Below are 23778 nucleotides of genomic sequence, written 5' to 3'. Positions count from 1 at the left end.
TATTGGACTGTTGTCTTTTGAACCCCAAGCTATCATCCCGTGGCCTGATTGTCCCCTCACTGACAAATGTTGATAATTGCCCTCCAGTGGAGCTGTAAAAGCTCTCCCCGCTGAGCCCATTGATTCTCTCATGCTAACCAGTGGTGGGAAGGAGCAACGCGCCTTGGGCTCCTCTGGCTTGGCATGGCACAGCAAAGCTTGGCACAGCAGGACGAGCCAGCCATAGGGAGATGTATGGAGGGGAAGCGAGCGAGGATTAGGGCCGCCGAGATAACTGATTTGCAGATCATTATGTAAGCCACATCTGTCCTCCGTCCCCCTCTGTGGCACCCGGCCTCCCGTGCTGAGCTCAGCCAAACCCAGCAGCAACGTGAAGAGATGAAGCTCTGAGTTCTGCTCACCGAGAGGAAGCCGGGGGGAGGGGTGAGGGAGGGGGGAGTAAACACACATGGCAGGCTGCTTTAGTGGCTAAAACGCCGAGCAATTCATGGCGGTACCTGGGAAAATAGTGTTTGGGTAATGACAGAAAGATTGACCAGCCAAAGTGCTTTCAATCCCACAGAGACCTCACATAGAGAGATATGGACCCAGAGCTGCAAGGGAAATCATTTCCTGAACTGATGGGCAATCAGTCAAAAATGCCCAGTGACGTCAGAAAAGCTACAAAAATGAAAGTTTTGACAATTTTAACAATTAAAAGACATTAATAGATTATCAGAAGTTGGTGATTGTTTCGTTGACGAATCACTTCAGCTCTTCATGTTGTTTTATCCTTTCTTCCCACATGAATTTTTCCTCTTTGAACATGTAGGATGCTGCACGGAGGAGCTGAACGAAAAAATGAAAAGGTCCAGTTATCCTCCCCTGACTTACTTTTCTTTTCACAAGGTAGCGCATGAGTTTGGTGATCTTTGGTAACTGACTCTCAAATCTCTGGTTCCTGGGTGTCCTTGAATGAAACTGTAAAGATTTGAGCTTTAACATTAATGTATCTCAACCCTTAAATAAGTCAAGTTTCCTAAAGTTTCATACAGTATTGAATTTCATCAATCAATCAATTAAAACCAGCTGTCAGGACTTCCTGATCTTTGTGATGTCACAATGAAGCAGTCACCAAGCCCCGCCCACCTGGACCCACATCTTGCAGGATTTGGTTTCTCTGAGTGTTTTTACCTGAAATCTGCTATATTTTTATTGGATCATTCAGAAAACAGTCATCCAATCAGAAAAGAGGATCAGAGCCTCCTCTCTTCTGATTGGCTCACAGACCTGTTGTTACTAGAGCTCCAGAGAGAAGCCTGAGAGAGGAGATGTAAAACTACACTGAGATGGTTTTTATATCTTCTTATGGATCAGCACTTCAAATAAAACACAGAAGAAGAAGAAAACATGAAGCTTTAAATTTAACCTGGTGGAGACATTTGACTCTTGACTTTCTTACAAGAGGAGCAACTTGTAGTGTTACAAAACAATGTCCCTGGAAGAATTAATAGCCTCAACCCAAGGATGCTACAGTGGGGCAGATTGTTTCTATCACTGCACCTTGACCCTGCGCTCGTAGACCTGAAGGACAGTCCTCTGTCCTGCATTCAATCCAAGGACCGCGGGGCGACCGGAGAGGTTTCGTGTCTGGCTCGGACGGGACAGGAGGCGGCTCCTCGAGCAGGCAGCCTTACTGCTCAGCATTTAATGGCCACTGTGCAGTATTTCCCAGCTTCCTCTCCCTCAGACATGATAAGGAGCTTATTTGAACAGCACTTTGCTCAGATGGGTTTGGACGGGAGCCAGCGGAGGCTGTGATCATGGCAGAGGCAACACAGCTGTAAATTACCACTAAAGCCCCTTCCACATCCATCACACTGTGTCTCCAGTTAAAATTCAATTTTTAACTTAAATGGCATGGAGTAATCTCTTTTGCATAATGTTGGCTGAGTTGCCTCCAGCAGGTTAACATATGCTCCGTCACACACATCTGTCCCACTTTCAGTTTTGGTGCTGTTGTACGAAATTCACCAAAACTGAAACTCTGAAGTCTCTAGACGAAAGGATGTCGAAGATCATTGTTTCTCCTCTTTTGAGAGGCGCACAGCTTTTTCCTAGTTGTTTGTTTGATGCTCTAAGAATCTGTGGTGAGGAATTAGATTTAAATAAATGTCACGCTGCCGAATAAAGTCTCATAAATCCTGCAACAACATTTAATAGAGCGTTCGCCTTTTGTTTGGCGGCAGATTGGTGTAGGTTTGGCGACAGCTTGTTGTTGGCATTGATGGCGGCTGATATAAACACTGACTCAATGTTTTTTTTTCAACAGAATAAACATCCTGCAAGGGGTGAAACTGTTCACACGACATGAAAGTCTGAAAATTGTCTGTACGTCTGTGTGCGTCCAAGAAGAGCGCGGCTCTGCGCCTCAGAAGGCAGAGAAGCAGCCATCTGTCATGGCCTTTGTCCAGTCCTCTGGCTGGTATCTCTGGTCGCAGCAGAGCCGTGGATAATGACTCCTGTTGGGAGATGAGAGGCTGTGCGGCGACCCTGCTGGGCTCCTTCTTCCTGGGAGGTCTCGCTGCCTCCATCTCCGCCCAGGAAGATCCGCGACTTCAGCAGCGAAGAAGAGCAGTGCAGCTGGAGCCCAGGGGAGGGGGAGATTTGGGAGAGGCTGACAGTCAAAACTCCCAACTTCCTTTTTCTCTAACTCGGTATTTCTCCAGGGATTAAGAGAAACACAAGAGCAAACAACAGAATGAGTTCAACAATGCAGCTGCTGCCTGTAGCTGTTTTCTTAGTGTCTATAGGAAGTTTTTTTTGTTTCCTTTTGCCCTTTTGCCCGAGATTTTGCTGCTCGTGTTGTTTTTCTGTGTATTCCCTCTGGAACTCCCCCGCCTGAATCATCACACCTTCAGGAGGATATTTATCTGAAAGCAAATGATGACAACATCAGAGCAAAGTCTAAACTTCGGTGAATTATACATCGCACTGCCGTGAAGCGTTTTGCAAAACTACAACACCATTTCCTGGCAAACCACTTTGCAAGAGATGATGTGATTCACCTTCAGTCTTACAGTTGGAGCTGTGACTGATGGAGGTGTAGGTTGGCGGTGGGCACAGTGGTACAGTGGACTATTTATAGAGAGCGAGCGCTGGTAGCCCGTGTTTGTGTGTGATGAGCCAGGACAGCCGGGTCAAATTGACTTGTCTATGAAGTGGCTGAGGAGCGGAAGAGGTGGAGGAGGAGGAGCAGAGGGTGAGGTAGAACAGGAGAGGTAATTGTGTCTTTGGGGGTTGAGGTAGATCTGTCTGTGATCTGACAGAGCAGGAAGTGGAGGAGAAAAAAAAAGAACAGAAAAAGATTCGTCTCCTCGCTCCGAACTCCTGTCGACTGTCAGCAGGAGGAGAGGAAACAGAAAAGGGGAAGTATTGACCCAAGGTGGACTGATCCGTCCTCCTCAGAGAATGAATGGGACGTTCTGTTCTTATCTTACTGCTCTACTAGTAACGCCAACCCTTCCTCTACTTCAATGCAGTGCTCTCTGAAAATTCAGGCATCTGCAGCCAAGTGTCTAATGGGCTTCTTTTCAAAAACAGAAACTTCTTCATGAAACCAACCAACCGGCGTTGTTCTCAGGACAGTATTGAACATCGACTGGTAAAACTCAAGCCTCAACACTGCATTTGCCTTGTGTACAACCATTTAAGAGTGTGCACAAGCATTAATTGTTGCAATAGAAAAAGCTGGGATGGGTGAAAACATGAATCTGATAAATCTCCGTCCAGCATCGTCAATCAATAGATCAGTGTTTCTGATGCATTTAAGTAACGGTTGACAAAATTCCCGGTCCTCTTTCTGTGCGAAAATATATTCCAAGGTTTAACCAAAGCTAATATGAGGATACAGTAGTCTGACTTGGAGAAATCGAGTGATTACCAAATTTTCCACAATTGTTCCGATACTGATACTAGTATCGGAAATGTCTCAGATTCTGCCTAAAATACCGGATCAGGTATCGGCGACTACGCAAGTCTGTGCACTGATCGGATACCACGTAATAAGTTTTGTAGTTTCACACCCGGATAAAACCCGGAAATCAGTTTTTCTTCACTGCTCTAAAACATTAGCCTGCATAGGAAGTTGTGTTGTGCAGCCACTGTCGTCTATTGTTTTCGAGCGGCGAAGGACTGATTCCTATGGCAACGTGTACAGTTTGTGTGATATACAACAATACAATGATACCAATCGTATCGCATCCAAACAGGATTAGTAGTTATTTTGTTTTGTTAACAAGATGATGTCAGATCAATCAAATCCATGTTTCGGAAGGAAAATGGTGTCAGAATATCTATAAAAATGACCTCGTCTTTGAGTTACAGTCTGGACGGAAACACAAAGAGGAAACTTTGTACAGAGATTTGATTTGATAAACTCCAGACTGCTGAAGACTCAGAGGAACTTCAGATAAGGACTGTGGGTGCTAAACTACAACCTACATCAACTCTGGGTTTACAAAAGACTACAGTAGAAAATGAAGAGAAGTAATATGCACATGTTGTCGCTCCACAACAGAACAACTCAATGAAAGCTACAGGATAGAAAACAACCGATGCCACAAGTGTGTGATACAGGCATCCACACCTCAGGGCTTCATTTACGCCTAAATGCTGAAGGTGTCAGGCCGCAGGCGATAAAATGAATTAATAAATGAAAGAAAGAGAAAGATATCTCTTGTACTTGGCTCCAGAGCCCTGATTTCTCTCCTTTCTTTCACCGGCACCTTTTAAAAGTAATCATTCATGTGTGACAATATTACCTGTGCCTCTAAAAATGAAATACCACTCTGAAAACATCCAGGCAGCCTGCTGCTATTTGCTGTTGACTTCTGCTGTAGGTGGCACTGTGAACTCAGCACGGCAGAGCCTGAACACATCCCAAAGAAAAGCCAAGGACAGTGTTTTTGTTTGTCGTCCTATTCAGGCAAGCCAAATAATGATGATAATAATTATAGCACTTTTGAAAACAGAGTTACAAAGTGCTGTGCATACATAAAAACAGAACAAAGCAATAAAAGAGACAGAAAAGAGAGTCAAAGTGTCTATTAGGAAGGCAAGTAGAACAGAGAGAATAACAAATACACATGTTTAAACTATGAAATCAATAAACCAGACAAGAAAATAAAACTAAAAGCAAAAACCAAAGATAAAAGCATTGAAATCAAGAATTAAAAAGCTGCTTTATACAAGTATGTTTTGAGTAGTGTTTTAAACTGGGGCAATAATTCAGCACACCTGATCTCCACGGGCAGGACACGCCTCAGTCTGGGGGCTTTGATGATCAAATGCACAGTCACCTTTAGTTTTTAGCTCAGACTTTGGGACAGATAACAGAGTCGTGCTCAAGGATCTCAGGCAGCGTGTTTGGTCGTAAAGGGAGAGCAGTTCTGAGATATAAGAAGGTGTCAAAGCGTTAAAAGTGAGGTCGGTATCAATCTCAGCCCTGACCTGGGCAGGGGCAATGAGAATGACCTCAGGTTTGGTGTCATTGAGCTGAAGAAAGTTGGCACATTCACCTTTTTATTTAATGTCTCCAAAGCAGTCATGCAGGGTTTGTGGGCTGGTTTTGTCATCAGGTTTAATTGGATGATAGAGTTGCGTGTCGTCAGCGTAGAAATGCATAATTTCATAATTTCATATGATGTCACCCAGGGAGGGGGGCATGTAAATATAAAATCAAAACTTTGATAACAAGGCTTCCATGAATAAAGACATCAGTAGACAGTAGGATGGCAAAGAGATAACAGTGAGGGGATGGAGACGGGGGAGAAACAAATCAACGAATCAAGGAACGTCTCTTCCGTGTCCCTCTGGCCTGTTGGTGCTGCATAATGTCCCACAACAGCTGCTTGGAGCCTAAACCCACAGCAGCAGCACCAATCCCACGCTATCTGACCGAATAGCAAACATAATCTGCTGTTGGGCAGATTAGCAGGAGACCACAGCAGCATGGAAATGAGGTTAGGCAGCCAGCGTTTCAGAGAGGCTCGCCATAATCCGCAAAATCCCCCCATCGAGGTCACCAGGAGGAAAACTGATGGACCAATGGCTGTCTGCGATTTTCCAAGCCTTCCATAACCATCCCAGTTGAGGTGTCGCCCACATTTCAAGGCTGAACGTGTCGTAACGACTCGGCGGCGGCATCAAACTCAGAAATGTGGCTTTCTTTTGCCCAAATGTAGAAAACAGAGTCTGTTTCTGCTTTAAACCTTGAGTATTTGATGACATTCGACTTTTAATTATCAGGTGGTTGCATTACATCATACCATGGCCAGGGAAAACACTCAGTAAAGCCACTGCTTTACATCAGCTCGTATGGTACACTAGGTACCGATAGCAACAATACTTTCCTAATATAGTACATCGTGATGCTTTGATATTAAAATTTCAAGACATTAAAATTTGAATATGGCCCGAGCCTCTCCTTGTCAATGTGCGTGCGATATTGGCTGTTACAGTCACACATTAAGATAAATACCATGCAGGCGCTTTAGTTGTCAGTTGATATTTGACAACTTGTACTTTATGCAGACTTCATTCGAGGTATTTACAGCTTTGTCGGCCATTTCAGGGGCAGCTCCCTGGAAAGTAAATCTGGCAGTATTAGATTTTCGGAGTTGAAGAGGTGAGGCTGTGTAAGGCTAAGTGTGGGAACTTGCAGCAAAGCTCTGCTGAATGCTCCGTAGAATTGTGATTTTTAGGAGGAGGTGCAGGTTGAGCGGTAGTCGCCCGCAGCGCCGTGAAGCCCACGACTTTGTGGGCTGTGTCGTTTTCTTTTTTGAAGGAGGCAGCTCCTGAGTTTTAGGTAGATCAGGAAACAGGAATGTGTCTGTGTCTCATGCAAACACACATTTGTTAACTGACACTCTCAGTCTGTCTTTTGTGAATCCGTGTGCAAACACTGACTGACATGTGGCCTTTTGTCATCAGTTAAATAGACCACTAAAAGGCTACATTAAATTTAATGAGGGATCAAGCTGCCAGGTGACACCGTCCCTGTCCTCCCGGCTGTCGTCACGTCGTTCCCTCTGCAGAATTAAAGACGTAGTTCTGTTTTGGGGTGTCGCTAATGAGACTTTTTTTTTTTGGGTCTGTGAGATAATTGGAACATGTTGGCTGGAGCCACAGCAGCCTGTGTGGATTGTGGTGGCATTCCCCCAATGTCCTATCACTGTGTTTGTGCTATTTCTTGAATATTAATAGAGCGGAAAAGTGCCCAGAGTGGAATGGGTTCGTGGCAGCGTGGAGCCTGAGCTTTCTGACGACGGTGATTAGCAGAGCGGTGTTTCTCTGCTGTGTCGTACAGCAGAGAAACAGATGACTGTGTTTGCTGCCGCCTTATTTTCAGCTCGGTTTCAATGCCTCATCGGGGCCGGTGTGTGTGTGTGTGTGTGTGTGTGAGTGGACTGTGAATGTGGATTGTTATGAGCCGGCTGAGACGGAGCTACATTATGTTTACTACACTATCATCAAACAAATGTAAAGTTACCCTGTGAGGTTTTATTGTGGACTAACAATTTTCTTTTTACATTCCACCAATCTCAGCAGAACTTATTTTGTGTATCCTTATCATAAATGATACTCCAGACAACATCTTCTGAGAATGAAACACTCACCTCTTATTAGATTTAATTTAAAACTCTGTATTTTCTTCTTCTTCTGTGTTTTATTTGAAGTGTTGATCCATAAGAAGATATATTTGTGGTTTTAAGACCCAAAAACCATCTCAGTGTAGTTTTACATCTCCTCTCTCAGGCTTCTCTCTGGAGCTCTAGTAACAACAGGTCAGTCAGCCAATCAGAACAGAGGAGGCTCAGTAGTGCTGCTGTCCGAGCATGAACACATATACAAAACAAACCACAAATAAAAAAAACACATCAGTGGGAAAATCTTGCAATATCAAAAAATGCTTAATGAGCAAATTAAACTGAGGTTATTGCTGGACCAAAACACACAGTGAGGGAAGCATCATGCCTCTCTGTTGTTTTCTCCATGTTTTTATTGAAAGATTTAGCAGGAGTTCAGTCCTGTGTTAAAACCACCTACAGCTTCGTTGGTGTGTGTGTGTGTGTGTGTGTGTGTGTGTGTGTGTGTGTGTGTGTGTGTGTGTGTGTGTGTGTGTGTGTGTGTGTGTGTCTCTCCAGAGGATGAGTCCTTGATGTCTTTGCTGAATCTCAGGACTTTTCGTGTAGTTCCACCAGCAGGCCACATTTGAAGCTGTCGACATGTGTCTCAACATTTATTGAACGGATTGGTGCAGATAGTTTCTGTCTCTCGACAGCGTGTCCTAGTGACCCTGGATTGCCACGACTTTTTGTTTGATTCCTCTAACTTTTTTTATCTAGTGTTAAAATTTGAGTTTTTTGTGCCTAGTTGAGTAGATTTTTCAGCTTTTATTCTCTCAGCCGGAGAATATCCAACACTTATGAAAGTCAAGTCAAGTGGTTATTAATGGAGAATGTGTTGTGAATTAAAGGCTTTCCATTGCAGAATCTTTTTATGCACACACGTGTTCGCGTCCCCCATCTGTTCCTCAGCATCGTTCCGTCTTTCTCGTACTCGTCCTCTTTTACTGTCTGTCTCAATTACCTTCTCTCGTTTCAGCACCCGCCCACGTTCCGCTTCCACAAAACTGAACATGTGCACACATTAGCTGAAAAGTTTTTCCTCTCTCCTTGTCTTGTTTTTCAAGGTCTCGTCGAGCAGCAAGGAAAAGCCCCAGAGGAATATCATGGCGACGTGCGCTGAAATTTTAATCAGGAGGAAATGGGGCGGCACAATCTCGCTTCTTTTTTAGTATGAATTTGCACAGATGGACTCTTGCTGCTTGTCAGGTCCTTGTGCGACACACTGAGGGCGCCGTGACAGAGAGGGGAAAAGAGAGAGTGGTATACGGGAGGTGAAGGAGAGAGAAGGGAGGAAGAAGAGGAGAAAGACGGGGGAGCTGAATAGATTTTCATATCGGGCTCCTACACTGCGTCTGTGTGTGTCGAGGCGGAGGCCAGTTGGACGGCGGAATAATAGGTTACACATTCATCACACAAACAGGCTTAAACACTCACACAGCGTTCAAGGTTTTTCTGTTTGTCAGGTTGACCCAGACAGTCGAGCACCGCATGGAGGAGTTATAGAGGTGCAATATAAAAGCTTTCAGGGGAGGAGGCCGAGAATTTCAAACAGGATTCAACCCCGAACATTGTCCTTAAACAGGGGGAAGATGTGAAACGACTGAAAGACCCCGTACCATGAAAAATCCAGTTTGATTCAAGAGTCGTGACCGAGTGTTTCCACCTCGAACCACAGTGAACCAATGACACAGTTAGCATTAGCACAACCGCTAACTCTGTGTCAGCCATTGGCAGTTACAAGCTAACAAACAAAATGAACAGATAAAAGATGCTAACTACGCTGTCTTGATGCTCTCTGCTCTTTCACCGGTCACCAAAACAAGTTACAGCTACAAGCTAACAAGCTACATAAACAAATAACTACGCTAACTGTTCTGATGCGTCTGCCAGTCGCCATTTTAATCCCAACAAGCATCTCAAAAACTCCTGAGTCATGATATGACTCTTCTTTCACCGGTCGACTTAGTGATGGTGGGAAAGGAATTTCTCCATGAGGAAGTAAGAGCAGACGTGCAAAAATCATGTTAAACTAAATATGAATCATAAGTTATGATAAGTTATGACTATATTAAGTCGTTAGAGTTTGAATTTATAGTGTAATCAAATTCAGATTGATTTTTAAATATTTAAGCCCTTTTCATTGTGTCCATTCAAACTGTGTTGTAAATTGTCCCCGGCCGGTGGTGTCGAGGTGTGCTCTTTAAAAATGTAAGAATCAGCTAAAATCAGCCAGTTCCTCAACAGATGGTTCAGTGCCAATGTCTTTCAATGTCACATTAACGGCATCTCATAAATTCTTCAGCCAATTTTCTTTTTTCTTTTTTTTTTTTTTTTTTTGGCCATTTTATAATTCTGATCTTAAGTTACACCAAGGCTTCACCCTAAAATAAATGCTTCACCTTGTGGGGGACGTGCTGTTCCCAGACGTCCCCCACAGTGTTATAATGCCCACAGAAATGTAACATACTTTCCAAAAGACTGTCTCACACACACACACACACACACACACACACACACACACATACACACCTCGAGTCCTCAAACCAAATCTGTGTGTGCACATACTGTACACTAGTTTGTTATTCAGTGTCATGTTCCTCTAAGCCAGTGGTCTGATTAATAATTCACAGTATTTTATGCAGTCAGTGGCGCCGTTTGTATTTAAAGTGTTTCACTAATTGCCTCCTCCCATCAAGCTAATTATTTCTCCATTGTGCTGTGATCCTGTAATTCACGACGCCGAGTCACTGGAAGTCACCGGGTGCGCAGAATGACTAAGTAGAAGAAGAAAACGGCTCCTGCCTTTTGTATGCCGAGCCGCAGCGTCCCCTCCGCCTGCGTGTGCGGCGCGGTGGGTTGTGTGCGGCGCGGTGGGTTGTGTGCGGCGCGGTGGGTTGTGTGCGGCGCGGTGGGTTGTGTGCGGCGCGGTGGGTTGTGTGCGTAAGGCCTCGGAGGGGGCTGCGCATTGATATTCTCCTCACAGGGTCGTCAAGCATGAAATAGAAGAGTACACTTTGTGTGGATAGACTCTCACCAGAGCGCTGCTGGGGAGTGAGAGGCTGAGGCTCTGGAGATGACGCTGATGCTGACGGAGGAGTGGAAGAGAAGAAACAATCATGTGTTGCTCTGCACTGTTGTGTAATGGCGTGCGCACACCGGTGATCGTGCACGCTTTAGATAGATAATAACAAATGTTGCATATTTTAACAATAAACAGCCGACCGTCTCCGTGGTTCCTGCCGCTCACGTGTGGCGGCTGAACCGTCTCCGACTGACGAGATCCGTCCTGCTGTTTTTCAGTTTGTAATTTAAACTTCACTCCCAGGCCGATTTCAAAGATTGATCAAATAATGATCAATAATAAACAACACTAAAATCCTACAAATACTAAATACTATTTGATTGGGCTTTCAAAGCAATCCGGCTAATGAGATGTAAAACTTTTTGGTTTTTGTTTCTTAAAACCACAAAAATATCTTCTTATGGATCAACATTTCAAAATAAAACACAGGAGAAGAGGAAGAAAATATGGCGTCTCTGATCATTCATGACCATGCTTGTCTGTGTCTACAGGGGGTGAACCGGATGGGGAAGGACGCTCAGCTGGGACGTGATGGCGTGCGGAGGAAAGACTGGCACGACTATGAGGCGATCAAAAGAGACGCCTCTCGATCCGGTGGGTCCAAACCTCCTCGTGAATCCTGCGTCACATACAGACGAGAACCGCAGGAAGTATTCATCATGCATACAGTGTTCACTGTTGTGCACAGATCTCACACACTGAAGGAAGATCATACATTTATATGCACATATCCAGAGTCACACAAACACACACACACACACACACACACACACACACACACACCATCCTGTTCCCTCTTGTTGCTCTGCAGCAGTGGTGTAAATCTGTGCAGCTCTGCCGTCACAAATACACTTTATATCAGCTGCAATCATCACAAACTCAGCCCCGACACAAACACTGAATAGATTATTTATAATGGAGTTTACCCCTGAAGTGAGTTGGTTACTTTCAGACTTTCACTCGTCACTTTTATTTATTTCTGCGTATAAAACGTGTCTGTAAATGGTGACGTGTCCAGCGGCTCCCTGTTTCTCCTGTTTGATGAATCTGAATAATGTGAAGCTGTTCGTAGCAGTTCAGCCATTAGAGTTTAAATGTGTTTCATCATGTTTCATCAGCAGGTTTCTTACTTTTATTTAGACAAACAAGTTATTTTGGTGTTGGAGGGTTTTTTTTTCTTTCTTTCTTTCTATTTTTAGTTCTTGGTCTTTTATTGTGAAAGTTCAGTGCTTTTGTTGTTAAATTAATCTGAAGTTTGAATCCAGGAAGTTTTGAATATGAATCCAAAGGTGCAGAAAGTTAAACTATCACTTTATTACACTGTTTTCTGTATTTTAGGACTTGAATGGTCTTTTGTCGGTGATGAAATTGGCTCCTACTTTCCATTTCTATTCTCTGGAAAAGGTCTTTAAGTTTTGTACATGATGGGATTTTTATTTCGTCTGTGATCTGTGTCCAGTGTCACAGCTCAAACCTCCTCACCCGGTCCTGGTCTGAGGACTCTCCCACTACTTTTAATACTTTAAAAGATTTTTTTAAACCTTGATTTTTCTCCAAAGGAAAGAAAATGAAACTTGTTTTTCTCTCTTTTTGCCTTCAAGCGTTGAAGTTATCTGGTGTTTTAAAGGGTGTGGAGACTTTGACTCATAGTGAAATGTGTTTGATGTTAGGTAACGGTGAACAGGGGAAGCCGTTCCCCCTGACGGACGCCGACCGGGTGGACCAGGCCTACAGGGAGAACGGGTTCAACATCTACGTCAGCGACCGGATCTCCCTCAACCGCTCCGTCCCGGACATCCGCCACCCGAAGTGAGTCCTGTGTGCCGGTGTTTGTCTAAGGAGGGAGAGCGAGAGATTACACTGAATAAACATATCTTCAATTGGATCAACATTACAAATTAAACACAGGAGGTGAAACACATTATTCTAATGCGCCGGCCCTCTTATTAAACACTTGCACTGCCTGGCTGTGACTTGAATGTTTCAGCTGTCAGGAAGTCAAGTCCACGTCACGTCCAACTCTAAAGACAGCGTCCACTTTTAGTGAAACCTCTCATCAGAAACATCTCGAGCGTTTGACTCTACGTCTTCTCTTATAAACAGATTTCCCAGGTCAGACCTGCTGGCCACCCTGTCGTCCTCTACTCAACCTGTTTGCTTTTGTTTTTGTTTTTTGGGAACAACCATCTGCCCCTTGTGGCAGAGAGTCAGCAGGTTTTCAGTCCGAGCAGAGACTGCAGCAGGTGATTCATTCCTCCTCTCTGGTTGATGGAGTGCCAGTCTCGGAAATAACCTGCTGCGGTCTTTGGTTGGAATGAAAACCTGCAGACTCTCTGGCCGTCTGTGGCCCCCATTCCTGCCTCCTGTTCGAAAGAAAATACTCATACTGACCAAGATTACTTGGTCAGTATGAGCATGCAAATGGCAGGGTTGCCCGAGGTCAGAGGTCACTTTACAGGGAATTTTTAAAACAAAGTGTTTTCTGTCGGGTCATCGCTGCACAGTTCATAGAAATGACCAACATGGTCGACTTGGAGCTGCTCCGACCAAACATGCAATAAAGCAAAAAACAAAAAGCAGTATTTATAGTTTATCATTTATCACCCCTCATGAAATTTATATAATAGTCACATGTGTTGTCATTATAAAGCAATTAGAGTGTCAAGACTTTTCAAAGGTTCTTGAAAATGCAGCTGACAGCAGGTTTACCGTTCCATTAACAAGCAGTCCAGTGTTGAAACATAATTAATAATTGTAGTAATAGTGCAGTTATGACTCTGAAGATAAAGATGTTCAGAGGAACCTTTAAAGTTCTGTGATGTTCCATCGTCCGTGGTCCACAAAAGGTCCAAATTAAAGGTCCCTTATCTTACACTTCCTGTGTTTTATTTTGAAGTGTTGATCCATAAAAAGATATATTTGTGGTTTTAAGAGGAGGCTCTGAGCCTGTCTTCTGATTGGCTGACTGTCTTCTGAGTGATCAAATAAAAATATAGCAGATTTCAGGTGAAACACTCAAAGACACCTGTAAAGGTGTGGATGGTGGGGTCCAGGTGGGCGGGGCTTGGTGACTGCTTTGTTGTGACATCACAAAGTTCCAGAAGTCCTGACGGCTGGTTTTAAGGCTCAGTTTCTGAATACAGGCTGTGTGCATTTCTCTGTGGACTGAGGCTTTGATACTTTCACAGTATTAATATAGAAGCTAGAGCTGATTTATAATCACACTACACATGGACACAGACCTTTACACTGGATGGGACATTTAAAAAATCACTTTGCCTATATTTAGTAGTTGGATTCGACCTCACCCACCTTACCCCACCCCTCCCGTGTGCGGGGATGACAGTAGCCAATAGGACCCAACACCAATCCCTATTTTGAGCGTTGTTTACACCTTTATTTTCCCATGCTGGATCTGTCCCAACTCATTACAACAAGCACTGTTTGGAACAAATGTTCCAGTTATCAACCTGCCCAGTCTATTCACAGGAGAGATGTAGCTTTACACAGACAGAAGCTGATTACACACCACACAGCACCTACGTATTTATAAACCATGTTCTTGACAGCAATTATCAGTGTCATTGATGTCCCCCGCCAACCCCCCCACCCCACCCCACCCCCCACCCCACCCCCCTCTGTGCACAAGGTGTGAAGAACTGATGATAGATGTGTTCTGTATTACACTGGGGCTTTTATTCTGACTGCTGTGGCATGAGGGTTATTTTTAAAGGGGGGGGGGGGCGGGTTTCCTCAGTGAGAAGATTGCCAGTGAGAGAATAGAGGAAGTGGAAATTTTTTACCACACTGGTCCCAGTGCAACAAAAGAGAAGTCCCCCAAATAAGACGAAGCCGAGAGTCCTTGTAATGACCCCCAGATGCTGCTGGTTGAACAGACGACGCTCGGATGATTCTGCTAATCTGTGGTGAATGAGGAAAAGCCATTGGGTCTTTAAAATCCATCATCTTGGGAGCATGATTGTCTCTCAGACTGTGAGATATCTCGCGTCCAGCGTTGATGTTCTCGGCCTGAAGAAGATTTCAGCAGGAAGCTCAAAAGAGTGTAACCTGTAAAACTAATAAGTGAATTCCTTTCAGCCTCGGCTGTAATCGTCAGCGGTGGTTCAGTCGTTGTGGGGACGGAGCTGAGCCGGAAGGCAAAGCTCTCCACTTACCTGCTGATTTAAGTTTCAACCTTGAGCTCCTGTCATGAGCTTTAGGTTGAAACCGGGGGAATTAGACGGCAGCTACAGGTGCTTATAATTAGTGCTCAGCCTCAGGCGCTGCTCAGACTTGTTTTAGAGGAGTCAGCTGAGGTGGTTCAGGTGTATAATCGGGATCCTGGGTGTCTCCTTGTGGAGGTTTTTTTTTTTTTTGAGGGCACATTCAACGGGAGGAGACCCCTTGGTGGAGACGCCTGGGAGCTAAAGCTGGAGGGATTCCACTTCCTGTCTGGCCCGGCAGCACCAGGGGAATGAGGCTGCAGGACGAGGATGAGGATGAAGAGAGCCACGAGAGAAGGAGAAACACATTAAATATTAGTGTGCTAACATGCTAACAAAATATAGCAAATACCAAGTTGTACTGAGGTGAGCATGATGAAGTAATGTCCCATGCTGCAGCTCACCGGGGGGGCGGAGCCAGACTTTGTAAACACTCGGTCCTTAGACCAAACTTAAGGCTGTGATCAGGAGACATGCTCCACTGGGCAAATCTTTCTTTCCCCATCCTCAGCAGCTTCTGTTTTTCAAGCCGTTTCTAGGCTTCAGTATTTGGGGAAATCATGATGTTGCCCAGGAAAAAAAGAAATCATCCAGAGTCTGCATCATGATTTGAAATCTAATTGTCTCCATCGTTCTGAAACCACAACACATTTTGTCAACGACTAATTTTCACTTCTGCCTCATAAAAAGAGGCAAAAACCCGTCTGATGTTTTGACTTTATGATTATCCCAGAACATGTGCTTCACTCAAAGCAGAAAATACAAAACAAACTGAAGATTTCTGAACATAAACTGAAGGTGTATAAATATTAGATACATATCTTATTCTCTGTCTTCCGCTCCACCTCCGCTCTCCTCTCCGCTACTATTTTTTGCGTCCAGCTCCAAATGCTCCGCAAGTTGTCGGGGCGACCTACAGATGGCGACATTTCCCCCGATAGCTAAAAGAGCTCCGTGGATTCGCCGGCGGAGTCAGAGAGACGGAGAAGTGGAAGTTATATTATAGAACTTTACAAAAGATTTGTGTGGAGTGTCGAAAGCATGCGAGTTAAGAACCGAGGCGCCGTCTGAAGGTACGGAGGAGGTGTGCAGAAGAACAGAGGCTGTAGAGACGTGATGAGCCATGCGGACCTGTAGCTACACTACAGATTGCTGCTTTTTTCCAGCTCTGCTCTGACTCATTAAAGAACAAAACACTGAAAATAAACACGGCAGAAACGCTATAAATACCGTCTGCTGAACAGCTTGGGACCTGCTGACCCGATTCGTCACGGATCAGCCTTCAGCGCTTTCCCTCTACCTGACAAGAAGCCTCTTCCTGACCCTTTCATGTTGGAAACCGTTTTAAATGTGTTCTCTCGCAGCGGGTCTCTTTGGGACACGGTCCGTCCTCTCTCTCATTTATCTCTCATTGTTTCTAAATCTGCTGCATCTTCTGAGCTCATAAAGGAAAACAGCCGGTGGTGCAAGAAACACATGCCGCGTATTCCGTCAAATTAATGCTTGACAGGAAATTCTCATGGCTGTCAAGGGAACGGAGTTAAGTGTTGTGAACTCTGAGGTGGAGCCAGCGGGGGAATAAGATGTAAGACTTGATCTCCATGCCCCCTGCTTATTTTCTCTGGAAGACTTTATCGCCCGCTTTCTCTTCGCACAGCCGTCCACGACCACCAAGTAAGACATGTCCACTCATAAAGGTTCAGAATTAGCCAAAGCTGCTAATGACACGGTGAAGTTAGAGGCGGAGCTGCTGTTTGGTTTGAATAACTAGAAAGAAATCAGTTCACGTTTCATTTTTCATCACTCACACGACTGTTTAGCAGCGATGTGAACCTGATCGCAGCAACAAAGCGTTCTGGAAAACGCTGAAAGTGTCACACTGTTTTCTTTGGAGCTAAAACAAGCAGGTCAATAACAATATAGAAAACTGTACAGTACAGCCGTTGCCATTATAAGTAGTCGATATATCCAAAGCCTTTGTTGTTTGTGTCGTCTTAGCTGTTGCCTTTGTGTTCAGTGATCGTCCTCGATAAACAGACTCTGTTTTAAGGGAACATTTGAAACTCATTTATCAGGACCGCTGCGATGGGTTTGAATTGAAAACCAGCTCTGGGCTCAGTCATGCACAGACCATCAATGAGAGGGTGTCAAAGGCCGACTCGACTGAAGGGCCGTCGGGTCCATCGTTGATATCGTCTCTGCGGAACCGCAGGAATTACTCGTCGGGGGCCGCGCTGGACCTCCAGGCCGCCATCGCCATCATTAGCGCCCGAATGTTTCACCCAGGGGTCAGATGGGGGTGCGGGTGGTGCACAGAGGATGGAGGAGCTGGTGTCTGTTTGATTGGTCAAAGTGACGGCAGAGTGGCAGCTGTCACGACAGCCAGGTGCCACATCAGTCCTCAGCGGGCCCAGACCTCCCAACAGCGTGCACTCATTCATTTCACTCACACTCACTGACTGAACGACGTGATGGAGAGACAGAGAGGGAGGGAGAGAGAGAGAGCGAGAGGGTGAGTTTCAGGCAGCCAGACAGGCCTGAAAGACTCAGAGATAATTACTGTCTCTGCAGATTCCCCCCTGACGTCTCGGAGAGAGAAAGAGAAAGGGATGGAAGGGCAAGTCAGCAGGTGGTGTGCTTCATTACATTATGATTAAAAGAGCAACACATTGTTCAGGTTGGGCCGGTCGAGAGCTCTGCAGCACAATGAAGAAAAGGGCGGCAGCTTTTCTTCCCTGTTGTCAATTAAGATTTAAAAATTTTAGATGATAGCCTCATCACAGACACATGGTGAGTCATTTTGTAAAACTATATGGTTCTATTACAGCCAACAGTTATAGTGTACATGTGTTAGGAGGGAACTCCACTTGTACTGCAGCATTAATAATAATAATAATAATAATAATAATAATGTGGTGTTGCTTTTGCAGCTGTTCTGCCAGAGGTTTGTTCACATTTCCGTGGTTCGTTTCAACAAGTGTTCATAGATAATGCTGCTGTCAGACATTCATTGTATCTGTGACCTGAACGGACCAATAACGAGCTCTTATACACAGCGTATATTAACTGAAAGCACAGTGAACCACGTCAAGGCTGAACTGGCTGCCTGCTCCATACACAGGTGAATGTGAATGGATACAAACATTAGCTCACCAATACACTACACTACGTAACAGACATGAACAGCTATTGAATGTTAACATAGCATGCTAGCAAAGCTTAAATGCTAAATGTTACACTCAAAATCTGCCGCGTTGTTCAGCGTTGTGTCATAGTAGCTGTTAGCAAACATTCATTTTTTTTTGTTTGTTTTTGAAGAGTTCATGCAAGGCAGTGTGTTTAGTATGTTTGCATGCTAACACTGAGGATATGCTAATGTTCAGTATGTTAGTTTGTGTACATGCTAACACTGAGGATATAAACATGCTAATGTTCAGTATGTTAGTATGTTTACATGCTAACACTGAGGATATGCTAATGTTCAGTATGTTAGTATGTTTACATGCTAACACTGAGGATATAAACATGCTAATGTTCAGTATGTTAGTTTGTTTACATGCTAACACTGAGGATATAAACATGCTAATGTTCAGTATGTTCGTGTACATGCTAACACTGAGGATATGCTAATGATCAGTATGTTAGTTCGTGTACATGCTAACACTGAGGATATGCTAATGTTCAGTATGTTAGTTCATGTACATGCTAACATGTTAATGCTAACATGCTGACATTAGTCATGTTAAAATGCTCACTTAAATCATGCAATGTTTATCATATAAGCTTGTTACCATGTATAGTATGTAATCAGTTTTAACGCACAGCTGAGGCATGCTGGGAAATGGTTTATGTGAGAGGTATCCTGTGAGATGAATTGTGGTTCTATATGAGAAGTCACTGTTAAATTCTACATGTGGGAGGTGACATGAAGAGCTTCACCAAATATCATAGGAGTCCCCCCCCCCCGAGCCACAATGTAAATATGGCTAAAGTCCTCTCTGCTTCCCTCTCTCATTCCTTTGTGTGTGTGTGTGTGTGTGTAGCTGTAAACAGAAGCTGTATTCAGAGAAGCTGCCCAACACCAGCATCATCATCCCGTTCCATAACGAGGGCTGGTCGTCGCTGCTGAGGACCGTTCACAGCATCCTCAACCGCTCTCCTCCACAGCTCATCGCAGAGGTCATCCTGGTCGACGACTTCAGTGACAAAGGTACAGAGAACACACACACACACACACACACACACACACACACACACTCACACAGAAATACTCATCTCTGACTTGAAAACGCACCTGCGCCACGAGCACAGCTGCAGTCTGTGGAGCTCGCTTGTCATCATTGAGACTTTAAGTGGTCTGTGGCATTTTCTTCCTCCGTCTCCATCGCTCTTTCACACATGCACACACACACACACACACACACACACACACACACACACACACACACACACACAAGCCTCTGAGTCATTTGTTTGCCACTGTCGGTGACTGCGGCACAAATAATGAGCTGTTTAGAAACAAAAGCATTAGCTTCTGCAGAGGCCCAAATGTGATCTCATCACACTCCACTCTTGCTTTTGTATATCACATGCAGGCTGAGGGAGAAACACACACACACACACTGCTTCTAACTGTGATTTAATGAAGGTTTGTTATTGATCACTGATGGATGAATATGGTCTATGATAGTTTACCATAAGATAAGCAAGACCCACAATATAATTAATATGCTGTAACGTGCTAAACTTTGTACCAAGCCTAAACCTCCGAGGCTGAAACATGAAGCTGCAGTTCCTCTAACGACCACTAGAGTCTGGCTCCAACAGTGAGTCAGTCCCCATAGACTCCCATGTTAAAATGTCCAACTTTACAGCAGAAATAAACATGTTTACAGCCTGGTACAAAAACTGTTTTGATCACTAGAACTAATTTCCTCCTTCATGACACGTGTTTATATAACTCACCTCTTTACATTTTATTAAGGTCTAAAGTTAGGGAGGATTGAGGGTGTGGCCTCTTTGAGTGACAGGTGGGTGAGCTTATGTACATGAAATGAAGTCTCAGCTCCACACACGCCCCTCCTCTTTGCCCATTTTTGGATTAGCCAGGAGTTATGGGCGGAGTCGGACACTGCCAAGATGGCGATGGTGGAGCAGCTCACTCTGAACTTCAGAAACCCTTGGGGTGACATCACAGAGGCGACATCCATCTTTATTTACAGTCTATCCTTTGTGCTCAAAATGTTAGATTGTCTTTGCACTGATCTTCGAACAGCAGCCAATTTTACCTAAATTTAGCGAGTCAGTATGCTAACTGTGCTATGCTAGAGCAGAAGATGGAGAAAATGTTTTATCCCCAAATTTGGAAATCGGCTGAAAGCGTATGCAGAGAGAACGAAGCTCCTTGAAATGAACCAAGCTTCATCTGGCTCAGGCTGCCGGAGCGTGACGGAGTCTGAGATGTCCAAAGACTGATCGATGGATAAGCTGGATAAACCCTTTTTCTTTAGATCATGTGGCCTTTTCTTTGGCTCCATCCTCAGGCTCAACTTTACCTTTTTCCCTCCAGTAGTTTTGTTTTCAGGTGTGTAGTGAGCGTCACCTTCTCTCTCAGCTGCTGTTCACCCTTAAAAGAAAATATTTTTTGTTCATGTTTTTACTGATGATATTTATTTTGTATTTTCATTAGAGACCTGAGACTGTGGATGAAGCCTGTAGCTTCGTCATCATATAATTACAGTGTTCGCAGTGTGAGGCGACGGTCTCTGAACAGACTGTGGCGTCCCGTGACCCCTGCTCTAGTGTTAGCGACGTTAGCTAACAGTTATCCAGTTTCTGGTGTGTTCTCATCAGTCTGAACTCTGGAGTTAATGTACAGCTTTGAACCCTTTCATAATAAAAGCGTGGGGACAAGTGTAGTATTATCACCGGGGGTCTGAGTGAAGATATTCATCACAAAGCCGCCGCGTGACACATCATTTCCTGTTCGCTTCTCCATTTCCTTAGACATTCAATTATGAACTCCAACTGTATGGAGAGAGAGAAGAAGAAAGAGAGGATATGAAGGAGTGTTTTTATTGGATGTTCAGAGTTGAACACACTCATCAAACCCTCTCAGTCACTCCCACTGCAGCTGATTAACAGTGTCTGTGCTCGGTGGCAGCGGCGTGGTGGCCTGCAGTCATACCGACGCCCTGCTCCAGTAATTGATGCTGTTTTGTTTTGGTGCCTCACGGCCGACACGAGGAAGATAAACAATTGATGAGATGTTTTTCAGAGCGCTGGTATGTTTTCTGAGGTGCTAATTAGTACCTGCTTTCCACGTCGTGTAATTATAGCCTCGCTGCTGAGCGGCGTTTCAGGAACAGCCTCTTCTTTCTTTTTTTCTTTTTTTAAAATCATAATTAATACAACTCTTCATCCTTGACTCTGAGTATAACTGATGATTCATATTTGTTTGTCCATGCTGCCGTGTTTTACTGAAGAAGAAGAAAACTTTTCTCTTTCCGGTTCAGGAAGTTCTTCTTCTTCTACTTCTTTTCCTCTCAAACTGCTTCAGCTTGTGGTGATGTCATCGTGACTGAGCTCAGAGTGTGAACTCGGAGGGAAAGTTGTGCGGCTGCTTTTATTCCTGCAGCGCTCTCGCTCGGGGAGACGAGGAGCAGAGTGCGAGCCGCGAGGAGCTCTGATGGTGTCGGTTGGGGATTGTTGTGCGTTGAGGATCATCAGACTCAAGGCGGGGGTCAGATGGCTTTCATTGGGAGGCTCTATATTTATTTATTCCCCGCTGTGCCCTGCTTCTCCTGTTTCTTTTCACTCTACAGATGCAGGATGAGCCATTTTTAAAAGTTCTGCTTCTGGTTGCAGCTTGTTCCAACCTTTTCAAGGAGTAAGGTAGAAATGTGAAAATGGATGAAATGCCAGTTGCAAAAAAAAAAAGCACAGACTCTCTTAACAGGTTTCGCCAAAGAAGAAAAAAGTTAATCAAACCAATAAGAAAAGACGGCGTTGGGTGACGTCATGAGGTAGCATGGGATCATGGGAGTTGTCTTCGCCTCCCGGTCTGGATTCCTTCAGTGGTTCAAGAAATCAAACAGACCCGGTGATTCTAAATGAAGGTGTCATGAGTCAGTTTCATGTCTGAGATCTGAAGCAGGCTTCACTGCGAGCTGATAATCACAGTTATACTCAGCAGCAGCAGCAGCAACGGTTGAGGAGACACAGAGTTGCATCCACGCACATAAGAAACCAGATCCTCGGACTCGGCTTCATGCACTGTAGTAACCTGCTAATGTAAAGTCAGCATATACAGTCGGTAAAGCTGGGAACAGATTATTAAGACTGGGCAGCCCCCGCTCACAGCTGCAGCTCGGCACTAAAACCCAGTGAAGTGGATTATAAAGTAAGAACCACTCTGTCACTCAGTTTGTCATTTCCTGGCAGCTTGTGAACAGTTACACACATAACGTCGACCGACCGGATAATCCCGATAAACAGCAGTGACACAATCAGAAGATGATTGATTAGAATATATTAATATTTAATTTGATGCACTTTATGATTTTATCTCTCAGCTGCCAAATCATAATTGTTTCTACAATCATAATTTGTGTCATCATAATATTCTTATCCTCATACGTTTTATTAAATATATTTTTATTAATTTTTATTTTATTTTCTATTTTTATGTTTTGTTTTTTTAATTTCATTTATTTATTTATTTATTTTATTTACTTTATTTTTATTATATATCTTTATTTATTTTTATTTTTATTAAAAATATTTTGTATTATCTATTTTTATTATCTATGTTTTTTTTTTATGTGTTTTTATTATTTTTAAATTATTTGTATTTCATTATTATTAATATTTTTGGATAACGGCACAGTAAGAGGCGGAGAGGAGGAGAGGCTGTCCTCCCTCTGACACCAGGCTTCTCATGTAAGGAATCAGTGAGTGTCCTCCTCCTGCTTCACACACTCTTCCTGTACGAGCCGAGGAGAAACCTGCTGATGATAATTTCCTGTTCCGCCCACGACCGTGCAAATAAATAAAAGAGATAAATAAATTACATCTAGCAAATATTTACATCCATATTCATCTGTTTTTCCAATACTTGCCAATGATCAGTGATCTCTCTCCCACCTCGCTCTACCGTCCTCGCTCTCTCTCTCTCTCTCTCACCCGTTCACCTCCATGTTGTCGGAGCGGCTCGTTCAGGCGGAGCGCTGACTCACAGATAACATGCAGACACTGAAACCTGCTGGTTTTTTTTATCTCCCCCACTTCCTGTCCTCCTCCTCTCTCTCCATCTCTCCTTATATTCTTCTTCTTCTCTTAATCTCTTCTTTGTCTCTCCTTGTTTCTTGTTTGTCTTTTCTTGACGTCTCATCTTTATGTCTCGGCGTCGACCCCGTTTCATCTCTTGATGTCTCTTCTTGTTTGTGTGTGTGTGTGTGTGTGTGTGTGTTCATGCTCTCCGCTCTCATGTCTCATCCTGACGTCTTTATCGTCACAAACTTTCCATCTTCTTTCAGTTGTTGTCTTTTCTTAATGTCTTTTGTTTTTCCCTTTTCTTGAAGTTGCTTCACTTTTGTCCATTTAACCAGAAAAACGTCCGTTTGTCATTTCACTTCACTGTAGATTAAACACCTTTCTGAACTGTGATAGGTATCGGCTTGTGCTGATATTTGATAATATTGAATATTGCCATATTTATTGCTCTCAAGTCCCTCAGTTCACAAACTGCTCATCGTACCTCGGCATGTGACATATAAAACTTACCTACAACATAAAATACAAT

The 23778-nt window shown here is 44.0% G+C and overlaps 1 protein-coding gene across 1 annotated transcript in view; it reads left to right on the top strand.

Annotated features, from left to right (window-relative positions):
* LOC130182613 (polypeptide N-acetylgalactosaminyltransferase 10-like) overlaps positions 1-23778 on the top strand; it is a 74960-nt gene that overhangs the window by 14562 nt on the left and 36620 nt on the right. Inside the window, exons 2-4 of the mRNA XM_056397664.1 lie at positions 11244-11346; positions 12423-12561; positions 19019-19185. Of these exons, the coding sequence (XP_056253639.1) occupies positions 11244-11346; positions 12423-12561; positions 19019-19185 (409 nt within the window). The remainder of the gene's footprint in view (positions 1-11243; positions 11347-12422; positions 12562-19018; positions 19186-23778) is intronic.

The sequence above is a fragment of the Seriola aureovittata genome, chromosome 15, assembly GCF_021018895.1.
Source record: "Seriola aureovittata isolate HTS-2021-v1 ecotype China chromosome 15, ASM2101889v1, whole genome shotgun sequence".
Lineage (NCBI taxonomy): Eukaryota > Metazoa > Chordata > Actinopteri > Carangiformes > Carangidae > Seriola > Seriola aureovittata.
Note: the sequence above shows the minus strand (reverse complement) of the source record. Positions and strands in the feature narration are given on the sequence as shown.